General features: G+C 46.7%; 1 protein-coding gene across 4 annotated transcripts in view; it reads right to left on the bottom strand.

Annotated features, from left to right (window-relative positions):
• rarab (retinoic acid receptor, alpha b) overlaps nucleotides 1-27,500 on the bottom strand; it is an 84,392-nt gene that overhangs the window by 16,119 nt on the left and 40,773 nt on the right. For 2 of the 4 annotated variants that reach the window (XM_042710215.1, XM_012836268.3), the window contains exon 2: nucleotides 2,921-3,069. In XM_042710215.1, coding sequence (XP_042566149.1) covers nucleotides 2,921-3,069 — 149 coding nt within the window. Of the gene's footprint in view, nucleotides 1-2,920; nucleotides 3,070-23,769; nucleotides 26,512-27,500 lie in introns of those variants that run through there. The other 2 variants (XM_042710195.1, XM_042710209.1) reach the window with 2 other exon arrangements.

The raw sequence follows: 27,500 nt of genomic DNA, 5'->3' as shown, positions 1-27,500 counted from the left end.
CACACACACACACACACACACACACACACAACCACTCGGGAGGGTGCAGCAGAATTTGTTACTTTTTTTTTTTTTTGGTCTGGTGATCTTTTCTACTTGTCTCTTTTTTTGACAGCTGGTGCTGTTGGTGCCCTGAAATCCACAGGAATGAACTCCATGTCATCACGAGGTGTGAAGAATGTTCTGGCAGCGGAGCGGCTGCTGGGGATGGCTGGGGATAGGGAATAAAGCCGAGGCCTTCAGAGGGGAACGAGGGGAGTGGTGGTGTGTGTGTGTGTGTGTGTGTGTGTGTGTGTGTCCTATGCACGGCTGCAGGGGGAAACCCACACGTAATGCCCTGGGCCTCTCCTTCATTGCTGACAGATACTTGCACACATGTGAAACCCATAAAAATATGATCAGGTGAGACTGGTTGAGGGGGGAAATGGGAGAGGCAAGGATGTGAATGAATTAATCAAATTTGTCTTGTTGAGATCACACAAGACTGAAGGAAAAGAGGAGGAGAAGGAGAAGGAGAAAGAGAAGAGGAGAAGAAGAAGAGGGAGGAGAAGAAGAAGGAGAAGAAGAAGAAGGAGAAGAAGAAGAAGGAGAAGAAGCAGAAGGAGAAGAAGAAGAAGAAGAAGAAGAAGAAGAAGAAGAAGAAGAAGCAGAAGCACATTGCTGAACTCTGATCTGTGATTCTCCACGTTAGCCCTAATCCCTCCCTGGCCAACCTCTGACCTTAGAAGCCTAGGATTTACCCTGCGCTGACCCTGCCAGGGGGAGGCAGGAGCCACAGTGACCAGGGCAGGTAGTAGATCACCCAGCTGAGCCACATCTACACACACACACACACACACACACACACACACACACACACACACACACACACACACACACACACGCCTCTCGCCCACATACAGCATCCTCTGGCCTCCTAAGCCTCTTTGGTGTTGAGGCTAATCTGCCTTGTGAACACAAACCCTTAGGGTCTACAGCCACAGTAGAGGGAAACATCTCTCTGTTTCTCATGTTCTTTCTCTAGTTTATCTGTTTATCTGTTTCTCTCTCTGTCTCTCCTTTCAATATACTCAGTGGCTATCATGGTCAAAATGTCTTAACCTAGCATTTAAATCGCAGCCTGAAAAATTGGTTGCAGTTTGATCTTTGCATGCAGTTGTGTGTGTTCCCTGCTTAGCCATATCATATGGACATCATATCCTTATCTGGGAGTTGTTGTAGTGTGATTGTTTGTGTGTGTGTGTGTGTGTGTGTACATGTGTGTGTAGCAAATACACTGAGTGTGTATTGCACAGCGTCGTGTTCCTTTTGCTTGTAGTAGTTGCTACTGGGATGACTTTAAAAACAGCCCCCCCCTGGGAGTGCGAAAACAAGGCTGTGGTTGTGTTTCCAAAATCCAGCAGGGAGACTACATGAGTTCCTAGGGTTTCTGACCCTCTACATTATGTTTGTGAGCGGCAGAGTCACACACACACACACACACACACACACACACACACACACACACACACACAGAGAGAGAGAGCGAGCGAGAGAGAGTATAGGTTACTGTAGGGTAAACCAGAAGAAAAAACAGTGCAGCGAAGCATCCCTCAATCCCCCAACAGATGACAAGAGGAGGAGAAATAAAGCAAGAACGATGTTTTTTTTTAGAGCAGGGATACAGAGAAAAATAGAAAGAGAGAGCGAGCGAGAGAGAGATAAAGCATGCAAATTTAATGAAGTCCAGTATATTTCCTCTAGAGCAAACTCCTTGCCATGCGCATACCTCCCACGCATTCTTCCAGCAGCCCCTGGGCCCTCTGGGGAAACCGCTTGGTTGCTACGCTAGTTAGCCCACCGTTAATAGCGGAATTCACTCGGTCCGTGGGGCACATAGAGGCTACTGTATATATTTTATACCCTGGCAGGCATTAATTATTCAAGAGCCTTCAAATAGCGCTGTGAAGTTCAAGCCAGTGTCAGAATTTCAGAGAATTTCAGAGAATTTCAGAGCCAGTGTCAGAGTTGTTGCTGTGTGCACATTCTATTCCAGACGCAGTGCTGGAGGTGGACCATAGGAGGCAGTGTCATTTTTAAGAGTCGCCTTCCCAAACCAGTTTGTATGAGGCCTGTAGAGCATGGGCTTGTCTGGCCGTTGCCTTTAGCCTATATATCAGTGCCTCCTCTTAAGGTAAGCTGTTCTGGGATTATTCTGTGACAGAAACCCTCCAGCTGGGAAGTGATCTGAGACCAAGCAGACCCCCCCCCCCCCCCCCCCCCCCCCGCGCCCCCCGCGCCTGCCTCCGACTCTCGTCTTCTGTAACCAACCTGCAGGCCGTTTTCGTTTTCAACATCTCAAACAGAAATCAACTGCAAACAGATCATGTCATTTAATATTACACTATTCAATATCACTGGGAACATCAAAAGGCTGTGGGGGGGGGGGGGATCAGAATGCTATGCAAGATACGCTGCATTAGAGGGCCCTGGCACAACTGACTGGTGAGTCTATTTTCGGGGTATGAAATCATGGCTTTCTTCAATATCTAAATGAATGACCTCTACTGTCATTTACCAAAAAACAAACATCTCTCCGGCTGCAGATCAGCAGAAAACCACGACATGATTCCCATTGCTGTTTGAAAAGATAAGCCTGTGTTGAGATCCTCTGTTGCCCAACTAAACTAAAGGGGATTACTGATAATGGTTGCAGTCAAAGCTTTGACACAGACGATGGGGAGATAGGGAATGATTCTAGAGCTCCACTAAAAGTTCAGTTTGTGAAGGCAGCTGAGAAAGAAGAGATTGTGTGTGTGTGTGTGTGTGTGTGTGTGTGTGTGTGTTTGTGTTTGTGTGTTTGTGTATCTGTGGGAGGCAGAAAGAGTGGGAGAGAAAAAAAACAGATAGATGTGGAAAAACAGTCTCTGAGTGTTCTCACCTTGCATCCTTCGCAGGCGCTCACACCGTAGTGGTACCCTGAGGACTTGTCCGCACAAACGAAGCAGGGCTTGTAGACCCGGGGCGGCGGAGGAGGGGATGGTGGGCTCGGCACGATCTCCTCCGAGCTGGTGCTCTGGGTCTCCACAGCTATAGACACAAGGAGAGAGAGAGAGAGACAGTCGGTCATCATTTCTTCCTCTTCTACTACACATCGCTGTTATCTTTCTTACTTCATTCTCTAAAGTCCACCATGTTGCATGTTTCCACTGACAGTATTGTTTTTTTTTTTCTGCTTCTTTTTTTCATGGCTTTGAAGCGCAGCTGAATATGAGGAGAGGGTACGGGGTTAGCCTAGCAATGCTACCCAAGTACAGACAGTGCCATTAGCCCCTGTACTCTTTTAAGGGACTTTGTTCACTCAAACACATGCAAACACAAATATACAACACAGTGGCATAGCTAACAGACACAAATATACAACTCAGTGGCATCGCTTACAAACACAAATACTCAACTCAGTGGCATCGCCAACAAACACAAATACACTTAGCTAACATAGCTAGCATAGCTTACAAACAGTATATCCACGCTGACTGTTGCCTTGAACCACATTTGAAGCCCTAAAGCATAAGCATGATCAGCCATAAGACAAAATGAGAACACGTATCTATTTGGTCTCTGAGCATCTACCATTGTCCTTCAATGAACATACGAATGATTGGATTATAGCCAACACAGGCATGGTCACTGACTAAAAAGTAGAATGACAAATGTAAGCAACATGGCCTGTCAGCGGTAGACTGTTTGTCCTTTCATGTGGGGGCCTGTACAACACAGCTTGTACAGAAACAGACAGCCTAACAGAAATGGACCAGCACCACTACAGTAAACAAACCATCGCACCGTGGCAGGTCACCAGCCTCTTTTTGTACAGTACTGGTTTGGCTTGATGTGGTGGTGGTTGTGTGTGTGTGTGTGTGTGTGTGTGTTTCCAGCCATGTTACCCCCAATCACAATGACATTCCTCCCCCCCCCCCTCCCCAACCCTTTCTCCCTCTGTCCACATTCCTCTCTGACACACAAGCCCACCCCACCTCAGCAGTCTGCCCTCCACCGCCAACCCTCACTGCCCTCTGCCCTCAAATAGCCTTCAGCTCTCCCTGCCCTCCCCTCCCCTGCCCGTCCGTCTCTCTCTCTCTCTCTCTCTCTCGACCTCCTCTCCTCTCTCTCTCTCTCGACCTCCTCTCCTCTCTCTCTCTCTCTCTCTCTCTCTCTCTCTCTCTCTCTCTCCTCTCTCCTCTCTCTCTCTCTCTCTCTCTCTCTCTCTCTCTCTCTCTCTCTCTCGACCTCCTCTCCTCTCCTCTCTCTCTCTCTCTCTCTCTCTCTCTCTCTCTCTCTCTCTCTCTCTCTCTCTCTCTCTCTCTCTCTCTCTCTCTCTCTCTCGACCTCCTCTCCTCTCTCTCCTCTCTCTCTCTCCTCTCCTCTCTCTCTCTCTCCTCTCTCTCTCTGCTCACAGCGGGTAGCAAGGCAACAAGGCAGGGAGAGAGGGAAAAAATACAGAGGATCGAAAAAGGGGGCACATAAGAGCATAAATACAATGAGAGAGACCAAGACACAGAGAGACAGACAGAGAGAGAGAGAGAGAGAGAGGGACAGAGAGAGACAGAGAAAGAGAGAGAGAGAGAGAAAGTAAAAGAAAGGGAGAGAGAGAGACAAAGACGCAGCAGGCAGTGGGCAGAAAAGCTGCGCAACAGGCTGAAACCACCTGGTTTCTTGCCAGCCACTAAACAGAACTGCTGTTGGTGACTGACTGGGAAAACATGGCATGCAAACAGGGATGTTATTATTTTTGGCTTTTCTGTGCTTTTCCCCCCATCCTCATAAATTGTGGCGACATGTGTGCACACAGACGCTAAAGACGAGCAAGAGAAGCTTCAGAAGTGCCTCTCTGCTCCTGGCCTAGGCCCTCTCCCCAGTGTCCTCCCTCTCTCCCTCCCTCCCTCACTCCCTCCCTCCTTCCCTCCCTCACTAACTCAGTCTTTAAGGCTAAGTCAACTCAACTCAAAGCAGACGCAGGAAACCCATTTTAGCCCCAGGCCTCCACCGCTGGAGCGCCACCTTAAATACAGCTTCCGGCACAGACTCAGGGTCAGAGCAAAGGAGCCAAGATGCTTGTGGCTCAAAAGTCCCAACTTGAGCCCACTGATCTAGGACCCGCTGTCCTTCAAAAAATGGCCACGGCTCTGTATAATATGCCTCATTGTCTTTGTTTTCATTCGAGCCAATGCTAGGGATGGTCTTATTGTAGAAGAGAAAAACCCACGCCTGCAGCTGTGCTTTTGGCCACCGAGTTCCCTGTAAACAACCAGAGCAACAACAATAATAAAAAAAACTGGGAAATAAGACAGTGACATTCCTCCACAAGAAAGGGGTTGAAAGGTTGCATAGTTATGTGGGATATTTTCGGAGCATGTTTGCAGTTGTGTGTGAGAACACTTTTGGGGTCACGTTTGGCCTGTTTGGCCCAGTCAGAGTTGCCGATCACGAGCCAGATCACGTCGGTTGACATTTTGATGAACATAATAGAGACACAAACATTTCACAATCTGAATTACAAACTGCTCCCCTTCCACCGAATCGGGACGGCAGGGAGGCTTTCGCATGCACCACTGCTGCTGCTGCTGCTGCTGCTGCTGTTGTCTCTGGTTTTGATTACTTGTGTTTGCTTTCAAATCGGTTTCTGGTATATATAAAAAAAAAAAAAAAAATGCTTAGGCAGTTTGTTTGTCAGCAATTCGGAGATGTCTGATGTTATAAGAGGCATGTCCAACCACAGCCAAGAAGCGCACGCTGCCAATGAGGTTCTGGCACTCTCCACTCGAGTGAGGTTAGTGTCTGTGGCGAAATGGACATGCCTTCACAAGAAAAAACACTCACTCCCCCTGACCAGCGGGGGACATGAAATGAATCAGCTTACCGCGCGGACTTTAAAAAAACGCCCACGGTCTTTCTTTTATTTGTTTGAACAAGTGAGACCTTTGGGAGCGCTTTATTCAGTTGCTGAGTTGTTTACGGGTCCCCCTTCAATACGTGCCACATCTCTTCCTCTCTCGAACAACCAACTGTGGCTCTATGCTAGTGACTCTAGGCTGCATCCTGTTTGCAAAAAAAAGCACACAGGCACACTAAAAATACCCACGCTGGCATGAACACACAGAGACAAAAAAAAGCAAGATCAGGATGTTGAGTCGTTATCTAACCTAACAGTGGCAGAAGGTAAGTGCATTCACACACACACACACACACACACACACACACAGAGAGATAGACACACACACACACAAAGATAAACACATCTCTGCAATGTTATGCAGAGACATGAGACAGGCACAATGTGACATGCTCACACCTGCAATTATACACTTAACAGACAAGCACAATCTCACACACACACACACACACACACACACACGCACACGCACACACACAGGATGACACGATCGCACACAGCGGAAGCTGCGATGCACGGTCACCACGCCAGCCTATACATATACACAGTATATATAAATATATATATAATAAAAATACAATGTTTTTGTCTGTTTCGTGTAAATTATGTTTTGTGATGTATGTAAATTGCTACTGCAATGCTGAAATGTTCCTGTGATGAATCAATGAATAAATCAATCAGTCTAGAAAAACAACTAACTAAACAATGATCTAACTATCAAAGATTGTGCATTGAGAAGCATCTGTTCTCCCATTTCCCCTTAAATAACTGTGCTCTATTTCAAATCAGCAAAATCTTTGCGAGGTGGCAGGGTGCAGAGGCGCTGAGCTGAGCTGAGCTGCGCGGTGTTAGTTACTTGGCCCCGGGTGATGCAACAGCAAGCAACGCTACACAGAATGGCCAATCCCTGCTGCAGCACCCTTCGTGTCAATAACACGGAATAACACACAGTAAAAAAGCACAATTTGTTTTGGCAAACACGTGGCAAACATTTCATTTTCTGGCCACATCATTTCACACCGACACACTTCTCGCACTGTGCGACGTGAGAAGTGTGTCGGTGTGAAATGATGTGGCCAGAAATGAAATGTTTGCCACGTGTTTGCCAAACAAATTGTGCTTTTTTACTGCAGCCATGCCTTCGCCTATCTACTCTCTCTCTCTCGAGTTTAAACCTGGCACCCTTTCTAGGATGACATAAGTGTTCCCATCCCATAATTCTCATGAGACCAGCAGCCTCGGTCACACACACATCACCTTAGGCTTCAAGCAATACTTGAGTATCGCTGCTGCTGCCATTTTGTTGAACAAATATTAGGTAACTATTATAACACTTCATGCTATTTCATATCAAAGTTCTACTATTGACTTGACTAGAGGTCAATGTTAAGTATTTCCAAATGAATGGAATTTGCTTAGTAGTAGTAGTAGTTTTATAACCAATTCAGCGCTCAACCTCTGCCAAGCATACCCCAGCTACAGGAAGTACTGATTGTCAGTGCCACATGCTTTCAACATCCAGGTTTCACACAGTGAACTAGACAAAAAAACAAAGAGAAAAACAACAGGAAATGAGACAGATCACACTCTGCCATGTCACTTCCTGTGTTATAGCACGAGCGTGAGTTAAGTGGCAGTGCGGAACAGACCACATTCTTCCCTCTCCATTGGTCTCTCAGACCTATTCCGCACCTTCCCATGTGTATTAGGACAGCACATGGGTCACTCCTTTCCAGCAGAGAACTGCCTGGCTCTTTTCAGCTCGAGTGTTCGGCTGTTGGTGGGTCTTTGCTGCTAAAGGGGGTCTGCCTTTGCTCCAACCCAGTCAAGCAATCCTGGCAAGGGCCTGCAACTGCATCCACCCAGCTCAGGGTTCGACAGGCTCTAAAGACACCTGCCACCTAAACAGCCCAGGCTCCTGGTTTGGACGAGAAGCGAAGAGCATCATCACCTCATCAGGTCTGCATCTGATCAGATCTACACGGGTAGATAGGACCCCACAGAGAAATCTGATACAGTTTGCGGAGATAATATAATAAAGGTTCCTGATACTGGCTCAGCTGTTGTACTATTGTACTGAACTGTGATATGTCTTCAGCCAGAACTTAAACAACAGACCATTTCTACTAATCTGCCAGTGTCTTCACATACAAGGCTGGCTCCACTTCAACCTGCCATTGGATCTATTCTACTTTTTCACAAAGCAATGGAAAACACAGCCTTGGCCACCAAATATCACACAAACGAGTGAGTCGGATAACTGTGCCAAACGGCAAGGTGCCCCCCTGCCCGCCAGGATAATTCCTGTCGGAGCCGTCAACATCTAGGATAATCCTCCAGCATCTCCAAGCTGGAGTCAGGAGTTTTCATCAGTGCTGGTCTGCGGCTAGTCCCGGTCCTCAGGGTCAGCACTGGGATCCTCTGAGGGACAGTGCACCTCACCATCTGCATCAATTAGGCAGCCACCATCGTGTAAGTGGACAACCCTAAACAGATGCCTTTCAATTAGGTGATTCGCCTGGGAGACGTCAGGGAGAAGGCAGGAGAGAAAAAAAGCTGCTGTGCCACCTGTCAGCTCCTTCAGCACTCATCCCTTTTCTCAAAGACAGGGAAGGGTCAGGAAAGGGCAGAAATCAACCAGGGAAGGGCGTCTTTCATGGCCCTTATCATGGTCTCTAATCTTGAGGTTCGTTTGAATGATCAGATACTTATGTGTGGTGAAGTTGTGTCACACGGCACCACATCAATGCCCTCAAATCTTCACCCAACACATTCAGAGAAAAGGACAAAACATTGTTCTGGTTGTCTTTGCAACTAACTGATGATCACTGTGGTAAGAAGGGCTGTGTTTACCTTTTGCAGTTGAAGGTAGCAAATACACATGTCTGTTGCCTATCTGCAACCCCCAACTCATTCAGCCAGTGGATTCCTATTAACACGACACTTTATGAAGCCAACCCATGACAGACAGACAAAGGCAGTTTGGGGTGTGAGACAGTATCTCCTTTCGAGGCACCTTCACACAAGCACGCACGCACACACACACACACATACACACACACACACACACACATGAATTAGTAACCGAGTGTTTCCCAGGGCTGCGATTCTGCCATGCGTCTTCACACTTACGTGTGCCGTGGCCTGAACCCGAAAGGTGTCTCCTACTGAAAGATTTAGGTCTGGAATCATTACACGCACGCAGAGAAGAAGAAGAAGAAGAAATGGAGACAAAGAAACGGGGAGGGGGGGCAGTGAGACACACAGAGACAAAAAAACAACAGGGTAGGAATCAGACCTGTGAAGTCTGTGAAGTGGAGCAGGAGAGGATGGGAGGAGAAAAAAAGAAGAAAAATAAGAAGATGATAGACAGAGGGAACATGAGCATGAGAGAGAGAGAAAGAGAGAGAGAGAGAAAGGGGAGAGAGAGAAATTAGGGCACTGCATAAAAGGAATGGCAGAATACCTTGCAGCGTTGGCAATACTTCTGGAGAGGAGAGAGAGAGAGAGAGAGAGAGAGAGAGAGAGAGAGAGAGAGAGATCCTGGTACAACTATTACACCTCCCTCCCTTCACAAGGCAAACATCACATGTCAATGTAAAAAAAGACAAACAACTTTCTGCTCAAATTTGTTCATTCCAGAGTCTTCCCAAGTCATAAAAAAAAACCTCAGGCTTTGGAAGTAGTAATACTTATTGTCACAACCGTTTTCTTCACTGTTATCACTGCCATCACCACAGTCATCACCACCATCACCATGACACAAGACAGCTGGAGAACACTATAGGAAGGGGGGTTCATTTTTGTAGTTTAGAGTAGAGAGATGGCCAGAGCATTCGAAAGGATTGAAAAGGATTTAGAGGACAAAGCACTGGATCACTACTGCTAGCAGTTAACTTGGTTATGGAGCCGTCCCTGGTCTGCTTCTATGTGGGACAGAGCATGGGGATGTAGGCCACTCCATTCCAGACTGACAGCCAATCAGATCTGCCTCACCCAGACCCTCTGGCTCAATCCATTCCCCTGATCCTCAAGCTGATCCTTGCTCCTATTGGTTGGCCGGGGGTCGAGGCGCTTAAACACTAGTGGGCTTGATAAAAACCAGAGCAGAAGGCCACTGAACTTAGGGAACATGTGACCAATGTTATTTTCACACTGCAAATGAGATCCAGTGATACAGAATCAACAGTCTGGAGTTTCTAGTGGCTTTCAATGGTTTGCCAGGAGTGTTTGTTATTGCGAGGCAAATTCATCTAAAAATAAATAAATAAAAAGCCTTTCTATTACAGAGGATTCACTGTTCAGTGACCGCTGAACCATCAGTTGGCACCATCTCAAGCCACCAAAAGGACTAACTTGAGTTTAACTTCACCTTGCATATTTGACCACACGGTGTATATCACCTGTAAATCCAAATTAATCCAATTTGAGAAGTGGTCCATAGCCTTAAATGCAGGGTTGACAGCCTATATAAGTGCTAATCCCCTACTAAGGGTCATGTCAAGGTGACTCTGTTAGGAACGAATGACTTGCAAAGCTTAAAAACGCTTCAATACAAAATCTATAACCAAAATCCCAGTAGGCCTTCTGTTTTACCTACCTGCCAAAGTCACTGATAATTGATGCAATCTAACAAACCGATGTGTGTTGCAATCAAAATATGTCGGTGGGGTATACAAACTAAAACTAACCAAAAACACACAAGGCTGTTTTCATTCAATTTCACACAGTTGTGAGGAGACAACCGAAAAAATCCTATCATCAATATCATGGGCTCAAATACATGAATGCCTTCACAGAATAATTATCCTCATGGTGCCTTTCTCTCCTATGCTTTCCTACCAGTGGGATGTCATGGTCTGGTCTGGTGCTGTCAATAGACGTGCGCGCCCCAGGAGGTCTTTCAGTCAGCAAAAGGAGCTTTTCCACTGCAGGAACTCGGGGCACTTCCCAGGTGGTGCAAACGTTTCCAGGAACGGCCCCCTAATCGGCCCTTTCAGCCTTTCTGTTTCCATTGCGGGGGAGGAACTTTGGACCAACAAGTGACGTAGCCTAATATTTTGCTATGCGATTGCGACGTTAATTCTGAGCACAACAAAATAACGATCGATTTCTCCAGTGGCAGCACCAAACATTAGGCCGTTAAAACAGAGAATTTCTAGACAACGTTAGAATTACCACAAGGTCGAGTCAACAGTTGAATTTTGCTATAAAGTTGCTAACACTCGATTAAATGGCTTCATGGCGGCTGTAATTACTTGAATGAATATACCAGCACCACTTTGATTAACTAAATTTATAAATATATTTCAGCTGACGTTTTGCTTGCGTTCATTCAGTGACTCTAACCTCAACCAGGTAACTTTGCAAGCTATCATTTATTTTGCTTGTAATCTTGCAGTTTAAAAACAAAACAAAATGTCACCTGTTGTTGTTGTTTTCCGCTCAGTCATAGAAGCACCTCCCCCGGAGTAAAACGTACGGACTGAAAACGGCCCAAAAAGAGATCCTACAGGGTAGGGGTGGGGGGAAAAAAATCGATTTTTCGATTTCTCTCGATTCTCTCTAGAACGATTCTGTCTCGATTCAGAAAAGTTCATAATCGATTTTTTAATAAAAAAAAATAAAAAAAATAATATTTTTTTTTTTTTTTTTTACACATTCATTTTGTGTTGAAATGCAAGCGGCATCGATTATTGCAGACTCTGAGTAGCAAACTCAAATGTTTTAAAAATTGAGATGCATCGATAATCGTTTTATCGGTTTAGAATTGATAATCGATAATCGGTTTAGAATCGATAATCGGTTTAGAATCGAGAATCGGTTTAGAATCGAATCGTTGACCTCTGAATCGGAATCGAATCTTGAGGTGCCAAGAGATTCCAACCCCTACTACAGGGTCGGTTCCTGTGGCGGAAAGCCGGCCCACCCTAATGCGGCCCACGAGTTCCTGCAGTGGACAAGCGCCTATAGGTAATCATTTTAAGAGCATTATGTTTCGTATGCCACATCCATATGCAACGTGTAAGCCAGTCAGAGGCCGTCAATAAAGAAGAAGTAACTAAGGGCTTAAAACTGCTTTCAGAGGGAGTGGAAAAGCGCTTAAAGGTGACGCGCCCCCCCCCCCTTCTAGAACAGCCTGTGAGTTCCTGCTGTGGAAGAGCACCTAGAACAACTCCATATGGACAGCGGCCGAATGGGAGACCGACCTGATTCAGGTCCGAGCTCCAGTCAGCAGCTATCGGTGTCTGAGGAGGTTTGAGCCCACATATAAAACAAGACAGCAGAGGAAGGGCAATAAACCCCATTTATAAAACCCTGAGGGTCCTCAAGAGTCTGTGGGGTAAGACAGGGTGGTGTGTGTGGTGGCGGGGGGGGGGGCGTATGACGTCATGCCTGGCTTTTGTCTCACACATCAGGGAGGGTTAGGGCACCGCAGACGATAACCGGGTAATCGGCTGCACTTGGGCTCCCCTCTCCCACAGACTCAAACTTGCGGGTAGCGCAAAGCTGGCAAATGGCCAACAGCAGTTCGCCATGCCGGAGGAGTTCACCACAAGTGTCAGTATGTGAGGGCATGTTAGGTAATGGAACGTCTGTGGAGGCCAAGCTGATTCATTGTATGATTGTATTGCTAACACTACAGCTGTGAGGGTGGTGTGGAGGTTTCTACTGCACAGAATAAAGACATATTCATTTTCATATTGCCATTAACTGTGACTGACACATATTACAAAAAAAAAATTCTTTGCATCTTCCAGAACAACACAGGATGTGGAGAAATAAAAACGAAATCTGGCCTGTTCACTTCTTGCAGATAAACAAATAACCCAAACACAAAATAAAAATACTTTACCCACCTCAGACTGAGACATTGACACTACCTGTCAAAACCTGCCACAATTCAATACGTATTATTTATACTCTCAGTAGGCAGAAAACTTTATTCAGAGCTTGAGCAGACATGGATTTGCAGTGACCTTGCTGGCTGCTTTTCATAGGGAATGCTGGGTAGTGGAGTTTGGCTGGTGCGGCCATCATACACGCTGAACCCAAAAAGAAAACATTCTGTCCACTTCGTTGTACGAAATCATGCTTGACCAAAAAAAAAATCATTAATTCAAGCTCCCAGAGAGTTCAAGAAACTTAAAACGTAAAAATTGTGAGAACGTGTCAGGCGGCAATTGTGTAACTTATTACAACTGACATACTACTGCCCCCCAGAGATACAAGGGTAATATTAATGACATCACCAAAAATGAAAATTCCTATCTGTGTCAGAGGTGGGTGGGTGGTTAGCAGCGGGGGGTGGGGGGAGGGCATGCTGGGCTGTATATATAAGAGAGGCTTTTGAAACGTAGCCTCTGGTGCACAGCCAGGCTCACAGTGGGCCTGCTTCAGTGAACAGAAATAGTGCCCTTTCATCGCCACGGCTGCTCTCAGCTGGCTGGGCCGGACGCGCCTGCCAGCAGCCCTCGCTCGCTGGCTCGGCCAAAACCAAGAAGTACCAATTTTCCAATTGAGGCCCATTTTTATGGGTTTTCCTCGGGTAGCCCCAGAGAGAGCGGCACAAGCGACGGGCGACCCGAAGAAACACGCACACACTCTCTCTCTCTCTGTCTCTCTCACTCACTCACTCACTCGCAAATAACACAAGCAGCATGCAGGCCATGGAAGTTACAATTTCCGCTTTAGGAGTGTTAACAGGCTCGCTAAACTAATTGCATTGGAATCATGGGGGGCCCCCTATTCCTTTCAGACACATTCACACATGCAGGCGCCCGTGCACACATACACACACACACACACACACACACACACCTACACACACACACACACACACACACACACACACACACAGACAAACATTAACTCTCCGACAATCACACAAAACAAGCAGAAGAAGCAAAGACAAACAGGGAAAGGCTTTGATTGGCTCAGGAATAGTAATGAGATTAGTCATTTGTTGAGCTGAATGGGGGAGGCCCTGTGTCTATTTCACCTTTAAGCTACATCGTCCACACCAATACATTTCAGTGTTAAAACACACCACCTTTAAGCTACATCGTCCACACCAATACATTTCAGTGTTAAAACGCATCACTTTTGCTACATTACGCCTTTTTTTTTTCAGGCGTGTTAGAACGGAGATTAATTCTGATATAGAGCTAAACCCTTTGACGTAGATTGTTTTAGTTTTTTAAAATCGCTGTTTTAAAATGAAAACGTATTAGTCTGGACCTAGCCTTAAGCGGTTTTAAAACAACAGATCCTGGTTCTGTTCCTTCGCTTCACCTCGGACCTTGAGAGCCTGACTAAAAACAAAGCACCAGCTGACTCCAGAGCTGTGCGGCTGCTTACCGGGCAGTGGCCGCGATAGGTTCCAGAGCCTTACCCTGTGAGTGACCTATATATGGAGGTTTTGAAAGCAGAGGGATACAAGTGATATCATAGATCACAATGTGCTAGCCAATGGTGGACACATAAAAGTTCTAATGAGGTGTTTTTGCTTTAGGCTGCTTGACTGGGAATAAATCCGCCATGTATGAGTTTCATTGCAGCGAATAAATGTTTCTAAAACAAAGTTAATATTGATGGCATGGTCTATTTCACCAAGGCTCTCCGGTAAGGTTTGGAAAACAGCCTTCTGGATCCAAACCCCTTTTAATACTCTAGCTGTGGGAATGACCTGAAAACAGCCAGCATCTACAGAGAACCAAGACGCCAAGACGCCTCCCAGGCCTGCTGCTGAAGCCCTGACCCCACTGATCTCAGCTCAGTTAAGCTGCAGCTAGCTGGGGAGGAGTGACAACGATCCCCAGATCTGACCCTGAGTCAGGAGGGGGTTGTGTATGAGTGTGTGTGTATGTCTGTATGTGTGTGTGTGTGTGTGTGTGCATGTGTGTGCATATGGGTATATGTATGTCTGTGTGTGTTGTGTGTGTGTGTGTGTGTTTATGCACGTGTGCTTATGTGTATATGTATGTCTATGAGTGTGTGCATGTGTGTGTGTGTGTGTGTGTGTGTGTGTGTGTGTGTGTGTGTGTGTGTGTGTGTATGAATGTGTGTGTGAGAGGGAGAAAGACAGAGAGAAATGCATTGGTAATGAGAGAAGAGCAGAGTCATGGCTGAGGGGGTCCCTGATCTCCCATCGACCTACAGTCGCAGCCACTGACCTACATTCAGCTGCAGCTGCCAGCCCTTGCCTGCTAGCTAGCAGGGACCACAGCGCTACATATGGAGGGGGGGGGGAGAGGAGAGAGGAGACAGTCAGAAAGACAGGGAGAGGGAGAGTGTGTGAGAGAGAGCAAGAGTGTGTGAGAGAGAGATAGTGGGAAGAAAGAGAGAAGAAACTAAGGAGACGAAGGCAGAGAGAGCAACAAAGAAGAAGAAAAAAGACGGGGAGGTAGAGGGTAAGAAAACAAGAGAGAGAGAGCAAAAAATGGAGAGAGGAGGAGAGTGGAGAGAAAAGAAAGAACAAACAAGGGAAGAGCAAAGGAGAGAGGCAGGCAGGCAGGACTGTTCATATATAATGTATTGTGTACCTGTCTGCCTAGTATTGTATAGCATAGGATCAGAGCGCTCCTGCACTATTGGAACACTAGACACAGCTACACCAACAAAACTCAGAACTACAAAGTCAACAGAGAGGCGATGAGAACAGACAGAGAGAGAGAGAGAGAGAGAGAGAGAGAGAGAGAGAGAGAGAGAGAGGGAGACAGACAGATAGAGAAAGGGGGGAGCTACAGTGTTATACCATCAGCACCTTTCACAGACTGGAGACAGAAAGAGAGTAAAGGGGGGGGGGGGGACAAAAACAAAAACAAAAAGCTCCTGGCTCTGGCCTGTGTGAGACTGTGAGACTGTGTGAGACTGTGTGAGACTGTGTGAGACCGTGCTGCTGAGCGTGTGAGACTGTGTGAGACTGTGTGAGACCGTGCTGCTGAGCGTGTGAGACTGTGTGAGACTGTGTGAGACCGTGCTGCTGAGCGTGCGGCAGCCTTGGAGAATGCCTAATGAAGAGGCGAGGGGAGTGGATCTGCTGAAATAAATATGATGTCTGGCTGGGCTGCCCTAAAGAGGACAAACACACACAGGGTGCCAAGCCGCCGAATGGGAACAGTAATTTACCGGAGGACACACTGTGTGTGGTGTGTGTGTGTGCGTGTGACAGACACAGAGAGAGAGAGAGAGAGATTGAGAAGGAAAGAAATGCGAGTAAGGGAGACAGAAGAGAGCAAGGCGCTGAAGAGGGGGGGGGGGTGGAGGGCTGCAGCAGCAGCAGCAGCAGGAGGAGACGGTGAGGAGGAAATCAAAGGAGGGCAAAGGTCAACCTCCACTGGGCCAGGAAACAGGATCGGGGAGCTCTCCGCCTGACAGCCTGGCAGGATCTGTTTGCGGTGTCTTTAGTACAGTTTGACCCCACTGACTCCTTTTACTTGCTCTTCATTTAGGCACACACACACACACACGCACACACACACACACACACACACACACGCACACACACACACACACACACACACACACACACACACACACACACACACACACACACAGTGATACCTGAGAGTGTGTGAGCATGTGACAGACACAGGGTCTCTAAAGTTGTCCGTGAAAAGTGTCATCTTTTCTAAGTGTGTCCACACACTGTGCAAATGTCTCCCATTACCACAGATGCAGCAATTATGTCATTCGTTATTTCTCCTGGCTTCATTATCACGACTGGTTTTAACCTCTCCTCTCTGGGGAGAGAATGCTTCGTTGAGCTTTCAAGAGCTTTTACCTGGCCTCAACCCCCCAAACACACACACACACACACACACACACACACACACACACACACACACACACACACACACACACACACACACACACACACACACACACACACACACACACACACACACACACACACACACACACACACACACACAAACCATGGTATATTGTTTTCTATACTCAATATGCAGACAGCCAGCATCGACTCCCTGGGTGCAGTCATTATGGAATCTCCATTAACACTTGTCACCTCATTAAGCTAACATGTGCATCGGAAGGCACCCTACTGGATTCATCCTATAATTAACAAACTAGCAGGTGAGCGATCAGGAGCCTCATAGCATTGATCCACGGCGGGGGCCTGCGAGCCTCTGTGAGGGGGTGAGTGCGTGTGAGTCTGAGCCGCATGTAATAACATGGCGATTCATAGAACATAAGCGCCGTCAAAGGAGCCATTTGCCTTTCAAAGCCTCCCCAGCTGAGGGCTATTTTGCATGCTTTTGACTTGTAGTTTGTTCATATTTCATTTCAGAGAGACAGAGGCAGTGTTTTGCTAAGCGCAAGGGGCTTTTCTCTAAAGCAAGCTAGCTGAAGCCGGAGCGTGGCATGCCGAGCAAGGTAAACGTGGACATTCCTGTAAGCGAAAGCAAGAGGGTGGCATGCTATCCGTCTCACATTAAGCCCCCCCTTTGGAGAAGTCAACCAGTTCCTCCCCGCGTCTGCCCCTACCTCACCACACCACCACTCACTACCCCACCCCCCTCAACCCCCTGCCAGCGCAGGTTTCAGCCCCTTCCAGGCCTCCCCTGTTTTTAATGGGCCGCCTTTACAGCCAGCTCTAGGTTTCGCTTTCTGCTTCTCCCTTCTGCTTTTTTCCCCTGCATTTTACAACGGGCAATATAAAAGGACGCCCGTCCTCCCCCACACCGTCTGGGCCTTTGAGTGCCTTGGCCACGTTATTTATGTTCTGGAATCATAGTCGTGTAGGACCAGCAGGGTGGCACCATGCTGGCGTAAGCCTACATCCTGCCTGCAAATACAAGCACAAGCTTGCAACCATGATCAGAATAAAAAATAAAAAAAATAGTTTTAAGACTAAATAATGCTCTCAATCCAAACCAATAATAGCAGCCATCTTGTAAACACCGGCGCTGCTCTATGTGCCATCTCAGCGTCCTGAGGACTGCTCACATTACACACATATGAGAAAAACAACAGTGGAAGCGTCTCTCTCTCCACCCATCAGTGTTTCTATCACTTCCTTCTGATCTCTTAATTGTTCCTTTCATCCTCGCGATCCTCCTCCCTCCTGCTCCTCCTACTCCTCCTCCTCCTCCTCTCCGCCTCTAAGCAGGCGCGAGGACCTGGCCGCGGCGCCTCTGGATCAGATGTTGAGGGTGTCTTTGGGTAATCGAGTCAAAGCGGGCCGCCAGGGGCCCGCGGGTGACGGATGCTAGCACCGAGGAGGGGCTTAGGGAAGGAGAGAGAAGGTTTAGCCTGTGCCCAGAAACTGTCAGCACGTTTGGGCACAGCGCCTCTCAAATCCGCCTTAGCGCAGCACAAATAGAAACTCACAGCCTCTTCAGCTCTCCTCTCCTCCCCACCCCACCCCACCCCCCCACCTCTGCTCCTTTCCTGATGTCTGATTAAAAGTCCTTTGGCACACCGCAGAGAGGACAGCGAGCGGAGAGTGGCAGCGGCGTGGATATGACCGGGGGGGGGGGGGGGGGGGGAATTAGCGGAAACATGGTCGCTGAGAAACACTGGTGCTAATTCTGCTGTCTCCTGTTTGGTAAGTGGTAACTGGAGTGACATGTGTCTAGCACGTGTGTGTTGGACAACTCAGGAGACTTGGCAAACACCTAGCCCAGACCACACCAGGACCACAGTGGACAGAAAACAAAAGAAATCAAAGACTAATAGACTACTTACTAACTAATTAATTAACTGACTACTTCATAACAAACTGCCTAGCTGACATTCACAGAGCTATGAACTTATGGCAACCTCTTCAAATCTCTCTCCACAACCAGACACACACACACAACCATACAATCCTGTCAAACCAGATGACACACTAAATAGCCACTTTAAACCATATTTTTTTCGGTTGTGCAACCCTACAGTGTGACCTGCTACCGTGGAACAGGCTGTTCCTCAAACACCAAACGGTAGCTTGAGATTTGGCTTTTCATCACGTCAGGGCGGCACATAAAAGGCGTGTGTAGGGATGAGCGCTGCACACACACACATCGTTGTGAAAACGCATTGGGGCATCTTGCGAAATCTAGCCCTCCGGTGCTTCTGCAGGTATGACACAAGCTCTCTCTCTTTCTCTTTCTCTCTCTCTTTCTACCGCTTGCCTTTGATTAGGGCGGCCAGGAGATCAGTCAGCCAGCTGAGCTCTGGGCTCTTTTAAACACACCATTCGGCTTCACAAAGACAACCAGTTACTGTCTCACTACACACACACATACACACACACACACACACACACACATCAGTGGATAAGAAAAGTAAAAATGATTGTATAACTTCTCCACATGGACACACATCTACTTTTAGAAGTGTGCGGGTTTTCACCGTTTCATAGTGTCCATATAGACTGGTGAAGTGTGTGTGTGTGTGTGTGTGGGTGGAACTCAAACAAAACTAGAAATTAGGCTGCGATTATGCTGTAAGGCTTTAAGATTACGCCTTAATTGTCAAAAATGTGGGGGTGCTTACAGAGGGAAATGAGAAGGACAATGTTGAGTAGAAAAGAATGCACTGCATTTCTTTGTTGTTGGTGGCTGAGTTTTCCAGGTTTTCGGCGGCTCCGAAAGAGAGAAAAAAAAGGAGCAACATCTATGTTTACACACAAACTACCTCCAGCGCAAACTCCTCGGCTTCCCCAGGGCTCCTTGGGTCGTTAGGGGCAACCACAAAAAACAGCACTTCAGTTTGGCTTCCCAAACTGGAAACCACCATAGATCATGGGACACCACCAGCTGTTCAGTGCTTGAGCCATGCCTGGCCTTCCTTATGTCCTCACGGCACAGATGTGGGGGAGTTTAGTGTGTGTGTGTGTGCGTGTGTGTGTGTGTGTGTGTGTGTGTGTGTGTGTGTGTGTGTACGCCTGCATGTAACGCCACCACCCCAACATCGACTGGCCTTTGTGGTGGCTGCCAAGCATGTTTCGTATTTAAGGGCGAGAGAAATAAACAGCAGTGCAGGCGGCCAAAACCAAACCACGGGCCGCTCCGTGGCACTTTCTGCCAGCCCCCCCCTCGTCTGCTGGCACGACCCGAACCTGCTGCCTACTGCCATCGAGACGTGTGCCGCTCTGCCACACCAGTGCCAGGCTATTTACGGCCCAGCCGACCAACAAGCCAGAAAGCCACAGCAATCCGGCAGGTCATAACCATTCAGGCAGCCTGCTCGAAACCTACGCACACTCGTCTTCCACGCTTCAACCCTTCCTCCTCACATATTGGTATTTTTAGTCAGGACAGCCCCCCCTAAACACACACACCATATTTCCTTCACTTTCTGCATTCCACTCCTCCCTCCCTCCCTCCTTCTTACTTCCAGCAGGGACTAGCTCAACATCCCCCACTCGCACCGCACCGTTCATGGGAAACAATAAAACGCCACATGCTCTTCCTTTAGTTAGGACTTCCTCACTTTAAGCTCCACATGCACCGCCAGTAACTGCCCCCCGCAACCCCCCCCCCCCCCCCCGTCAAAGTCTACGCTGCTGCCGGCCCATTATGGGATGTGCCCATAGACCCAGCAGGCCGGGAACTTTCAAGGGCAGAGCTTCCCTGCGGACACTGTGGCCACTGACCCGGTGAGACCCGTTGGGCTCTGTTATGACGAGAGAGGCCGGACAGGCACAGGAAAAGGCATGGCGGATCACTCAGGGTGTCACAATGACCTCTGACAACCCTCTCTGAGTTAATCCAGTATGTGCACACAACATGTGACTTTTTCATGGTGCATATAACATGTGGCGTTTTCAAATACTTTACTTTTAAAGCCTTTATCTCACTGCCTTAACCACATGGCCTACAATAAGAATATATACCAATAAAATATTAATCCAGTATGTTTTTTCTCCAACATGGTAGCATTTTCATACATGCTCACCGAGCCTGCATAATATGAAAATAAAAAATATATATATAAAAATATATAAAAATATTCTCTCCCCCGTGCTTTCTACCAGCTGAATGACCCCAATCTATGCATAAACAACAACAACAACAAAAACATTCTCTCTCTCAGGCTCTCAAATCTCTTCTACCAGCTCAGCTATACAACTTAAAAACATTTATTTTCCACAACATTACTTCAAGCCCCAAACAGCTTCACAAGGCAGCATTTGTGTTTGCATGTGGGCATGTCTGTGCAGCGGATGTAGGCTCTCCACTCCTCCAGGGAGTGGGTCTGTCAAGGGAAAAGCAGAGGCAAGGAGAGGCCTACGAGCCGGGCTGTGCTGTGCTATGCTGTGCTGTGCTGGGCCACGAGCTCGATAGCACAACCAGCTCCATCTGCTCTTGCTCTGCCTGCCTGCCGAGCACCAGTCAGGATGATGGAGAACATTTCAAACAGGCCGATGACGGATGCCTTCTGGAGATCCGGTGCGTCACTGCCCAGCTCCACAGCGCTGCCGTGAGGTAACGTAGCCATGCAAGACCAAAGCAAAGGGTGCCAAGGAAAGGGGAGAGGGGGGGATCGGACTACCCCACTAAATCGGGAGGGCAGATTTGGGCTTGCAGGGGCAATTCAAAAGCCAGAAAAAACACAAAAGACAAAACGCCGCCTGCAGAAAGAAAATCCACTCTGTCTAAGAAAATCAAGAGGTCGTTGCTAATTAGGACCTTGTGGATCTTTCCGATTCAGTCAGAAGGGTGTACCCTTAATTCTCTGATCCACACACACACACACACACACACACACCCACACACACACACACACACACACACACACCCACCTCTGTGTGTGAGGGCAATTGACTGAAAACAAAGCCTGGAGCAGCGCGGTGTCACTTGAGTGTTCCTGGGTCCTATCCAGCCGAGAGAGGGCCTGAATGGCACTTAAGTCAATGGTGCTTTATTGAGGAGCTGAAGGGCCGTCGAACCCTTTGTGTCATTTCACTGCCACCGGCATACCCTGGCAGGAAATGGACGACGGGGAGGTTGAGAAGGTGGGGTGGGGGGGTTGCACATAAAAGTGAGTGCTTAGTGCAGTTGCCGGTTACACTTAGTGAGAAAAGGTCTTGCTCTAGAGACTACATTTTGGGAAAAGGTAAAGCGTACAAAAGCTGGGGTGGAGGGGTTGGAAATGTGAGGAAAAAAAGGTTTTACGAGATCTTCTAAACTCACACTCCTAAACAGCTCGTGTTTATCTTTACAGCCAGGTCAAACAAGTATCTCGGAAAAGCAACTCATCTACACGCTTAAATGTTGGCAACCCTGGTAGTGAAACAGCACTTCAGCAGAGAAGAAAAAAATATATTTTTGCCATATTAACGGTTAGGTTGCTCTGAGAAACACGTCTATGTTGGTCTGCCTTTCCTTCTGCCTGCTGGCAAGGACAAGGATTAGAATTCATGATTAGAACATAAATAGACAACTGCAAGTCCATTTTGAGGTTCTGATCTCAGATAAAAGATCAGTGTGTAACAGATCGTCCGTGACAACAGAGGCCCGTACTATCACACAACAAAAGTCTATTGTTTTTTTCCTCTCTCTCTAATCAATCTATTGGCTTGCGGCAGCAGCTCAGTTAGCTTGCTATTATCCCTATTCTGACGACCTCTTTGACCCCCTTTCCCAGGGAAAAAAAAAAGGACACAGGGACACTCCAGCTGTAGGCCACTCGACCACTCTCCATTGAAAAAGGGCCCGTGGACCGCAGAACAAATCATCCCTCAAACAGGCTTACACGGGCTTAGCAATGTTGACTTGACCAAACAATCACAGGAGAGTCCGTTTCCAGGCAGATCAGAGCCATCTAAAATGTCACGCTCGCTCCCGTGACCACATGTGATGTGTGGTGACAGCCGACTTTCTATGTGCTCTCTCAACTGCCCTCATTCCCTGTCACCTATTGAGAGAGGCTACAGAATCACAAGATTTTCCTATTTAATTTTAGTCTAGCTATAAACAGTTTGTTAAACCTCTTTATTTCTGAGAAACTGACCAGAAGCTTTTTAAAGAATGAAGTAAGTGTTCCTGGTGAAGGTAGCAGATGCCCCCAGTTCAAGCTTCCACATAATGCAATTTCCTGGAAGACTTTCCGATGTTTAAGATCCTCTGCATAAATGATTAAACCCACAAGGCTGTTGGATGACATTTGTGACATTACATTTTTCTACCCTTACTCTATTATTTCTGCTGGCTTCTACTGAGTACTTCCTCTACCTCTGGTACAAAAATGCCTTTCTTCTCGACCAGTCCACTTAATAAGAATTTGAGAAAATAATTTCTGTCCCTGAGACATCATAAAGTTGTTATTTCACTGCCAACAAAAGACAGCAAATCTGCCAAAAAATAATAACGTCCTCCACAGAGTCCACACTTACCCCACAACTCAGCATAACAACAGACTCACTCATAATAGTCGGTCATTCAATGTATAGCCTAATATAATATATAACTACAACGACATACTTACTTATTACATATTTAAGTATTATGCGTAAAATATTACTCGTATTGAAAATGCCCGCTTGCCACCGGCAACACCTTACAATGGCCAATGCTTTTGGAGGCAATCTGACGAGCATGGCTTAGGCTACTTGAAAGCTGTTTGGAAGTGACAACGAACATGTGTTAGGGCAAATCATGCTCTGCAAACACTCGCATCGGTTGGCGCGTCCTCGACATCAACATAGCGAATACAACCCACTCTACCCCATCCCCCAATCCAACCTGACTGTCGGGGTTAGGTTTACGCACAATAAACATGCTTTAAAGAAGTGCTAATGTAAACATAACCAGAAACCGCACACTTTAGGATGAAAACTATGATTTAGGTTAGTTGTTGAAGATGGGGGGACCACCTACAGTGATTGGAGCCATTCCAGTGTTGGTTTCGGATGGAGGTGCTGTATGGACGGGGCGCTCCAGACACGAGGCCCTTCTCTGGGATCAAGCATCCGCGGTTTTGGTGATAATAATCCATGCTTAGAAACGGATTCGAACTAGGGGTGAGCCCAAGCACATCCAAGCTCTCGTACATTATGCAGTGTGAGAGAAAATGCCTTCTTCCAGGGATGTTCCGTTCTCGAAGCTACGATCAAGGAGTTTGAAAACATCAGGATATAGAAGAGCCTTCGAATGTTTAATGTCATTGCATTTTGTTTCTGAATAAAGCAATATTTGTGGCTTCCCCCGGTCTTGCCTGCGACAATGTTTCCCACGTTGCAAAGCTCCCTTATCACTGAAGTTCCACAGTCCGTCTGGGAATACAGAAGAGTGACTCGGCATCAAACTAAGAGTAGGTCAGCTCATAAACTGGTAAAATGACACATTTCGGAACACATTTGTTGCTAATTGGGGCCATTCCTTTAAACGAACATTCCCGCACGCTGCTGTGGTTGAGAACAGAACGGGATAATGCTTAACCTACTGTTTCCGCGGATATCTGCTCACAGAAGTACTAACGCTGAGACACAGCACCTCGTTGAAGGTGGCCTATTTAAAATCCACGGTTTAGATGTTGAAGAAAGTCAGTCGGTGTCTCATTCGCTACATGGATTCATGCAAGCAATGTCTCTACTCCGCCATGCATGCAGCGACCGCATACATTTAAACATAAAAATGTCTCTACAAACTAGGCTTGACTGCAAAGCCGCCAAACAAACTGGTGAATATTAATCTCCGAAATAATCCCTCTGTTTACAGTCCACGGAAAACGACGACAAAAACTTCCTGTTCAAATATGCAATCATCCACAGTGATCTTGCTCGCATCCTGCTATTTCATGGGTCCTAATTTACCATTACGGGACGGCCGAAGCTGTCTTGGAGGGGAACCTCGGGTCCCCGTTTAGTTACTAGTCTCTTCAGCTCTGAAATTTTTGACGAGTGTCAGCAGCTGCGCATTAGACTCCTCCTCCGCCGTCAGCACTACCCCCACCGGCTGCTCTCTCTTGCTATTGGCCAGGAGTGTAGCACGGGAGACTTCCTCCATGTGGTGGCTTACTCATAGTGGCAAGCCATAGGGCCTATACCATTTATCTCAGCGTGTAGATAACCTAGCTTAATGTTTAAGTGACTACTTTGAATTTGCTTAGTGTGGACACAAGGCAGCTATTGTCTCGTTTGGCTTAGCTTCAAAACAGTATCCTGTATTTTTTTTTAAATAAATAATGCCTGGTTAAAGTAGGTCATATACTCGTAGGAGACACGTCTAGTTCACCCAAATGTATTTACAAGCCTTTCCCCACTATGACAGAAAGGCTAAAAATGCAGACATCATGATAAGAACATTAGTATCTCAAAACTGATTTTAGCACCAATGAAGAGATTGCCCAAAACAACCTGTGCCACTCTATAGCAAAACATCATCATACAGACACCACACTCTTACACCACCGCAAAATGGAATCTCCTCAATTGGATATGTCTGATACATAGCATGCATACATAGCTGAAACTAAGATTGCAGTTGTAACCAGGCATCACTTGCTAAAGAAAACAGCTCGTCCCTCATTACATTTTCATGGCCATATTTAGTATGCTCAAACGGATTTCAAAATGACTTGTATTAACTTGTTTATTTTCAAAAGGGATAGAGGTCTGATTATTTAAAAATAAAAAAATGTCTGAAATAATGCCCAGCCAACATTGATGGTAGGGCGTTCCACCAGAGTCTTGAAATTCAAAACTTTAATTCTGACAAATCACATATAGCTTGAAGATGCACAAGTGGCTTGTAGTTGTAATGGTAATGCTTGCAGATGCTGGACCCAATCAATCACGTCTCTGACTGTCTTCGTGACAAATGTAACCTGTGAGTTCTTGAATTGATTATCAGCAATTTGAAAATACAAACCCACACCAGAGTAATCAATTTGCATAGCACATATTGAAATGTTATTGATTTTTCACTGCCGTTTTCTTGAGGTGATATATTACGCATCAATCAAATAATGTCCAAAACCACATTTACACCGACAGAAGCAGTTCACCATAAGCCCCACAAAATAACTAGGCCCCCACAAATCCAATATGTCCACATGACCTGTGTACCACTTCCCCGTGTGTAAAATGGGCACCCGTCCTACATGCTAGGACGCGGTGTAACAATGCATTAGTCAACCAGCCGCACCAAGGTTACTGTCACAGTTTGAGAGATGGCTCCATCAGTCAGTGCAGCCATACATTCACCTCTACCTCTCATTGTCAAGCCTCAGCACCCACATTTCTGTCCTTGACGCGTAAGAGCAGGGGGGGTATTGATTTTCCCTCGTTTAAAATATTAGCCGCGGTGTGAAAAGGCAGCTCATCCAATAAATACACATTCATTAATGCACTCGCCATCCACCGAGACTCGCGCGGGCCTATAAATATTGTGCATGAACGAGATCACTCACTCAAATGAACGACCATTAAGGTATGAATTATACGCCGTCGTTAATAGACGTGATTGCGCAAGCATTAGAGTTTGGCACTGTATTTTGTTAAAGTTATTCCCATGTCACAGAGCCTACGCTGAATGAATACAGATCATGCTGAAAGAGAAGCAATTGAAAAAGAGCAGACACAGCCAGAGCAAAAACCCCCTATTAACTGTCTGCATAGTGTTCTCATGCATGCTCCATTGTATAGTGTGCCTGAGGAATCCGTTGTTGTGGAAAACACACACACACACACACACACACACACACACACACACACACACACACCTCATGATGCTACAGAGAAAGGCAATGTCAAGAATACAATGTAAGCTTACGCAGCTACTCTCATAGGAGCTAACTCAAGGTGGCCTCAGGTCAGAACTGGGCCGTATCTTGGTCCGATACGGGCCAAATCCAGCAAACCTCTGGCTATCCATTCCCAAATGGTAATCATAATTTATGACACAGTTTATGAGACACATTCCAAAGAGGATAATTCCAAAACTGAGGACATGAACACTTTTACGGTGTTCGGGAAAAGCCCGTCATATTACTGTGCCTTCCATTAGAGTCCCCAGTCTGGGGGGTGTGAGGGCGTTAGCTGCTCATGACTGCTGTTAGCGTAAGCAGCTGGGGAGGAAGCAGGTGACATAAGGTGACGGCAAGCGCCGATCCAAGACATCTGAAATATAACAACATCAAAGGAACCGTGCTATCTGCATCTGCCTTTCTTGAAACTCTATGGCAACAAAAGCCTCTTATATAACATCTACTGATGAGGGATTTTAAAACAAATCAACAACTCCAAACCACATCATGCTCTAGCACTCTACAGCACAGGTAAGCCTCTGGTGAGATAATATCTTATATTCGATAAGTGGACAAAACTAGTGACTAGCAAGCAGTATTCCTCACCATAGCCATTGGCACCAAGTATTTCAGAAATCTGATGTCAAGGCAATTAAAGACAAAAGAAAACAGATGTCTATGTGAGGGAACGTTCTTCATGAAGACTGAACAGCAAAGAACTAATAGAGCCTTTGCATTCCTGTTTGCAAACTAAGAACAGTCTGATATAACAGGTTAATGGATTTAGCAGGTAGACGAAGAAAGGCAGTGGATGCTGTTGTCTGCTTTCGGAAGAAATTCTGAGTAGAATTACTAACGACCC

This window comes from Clupea harengus, chromosome 1 (assembly GCF_900700415.2).
Source record: "Clupea harengus chromosome 1, Ch_v2.0.2, whole genome shotgun sequence".
NCBI lineage: Eukaryota > Metazoa > Chordata > Actinopteri > Clupeiformes > Clupeidae > Clupea > Clupea harengus.
Note: the sequence above shows the minus strand (reverse complement) of the source record. Positions and strands in the feature narration are given on the sequence as shown.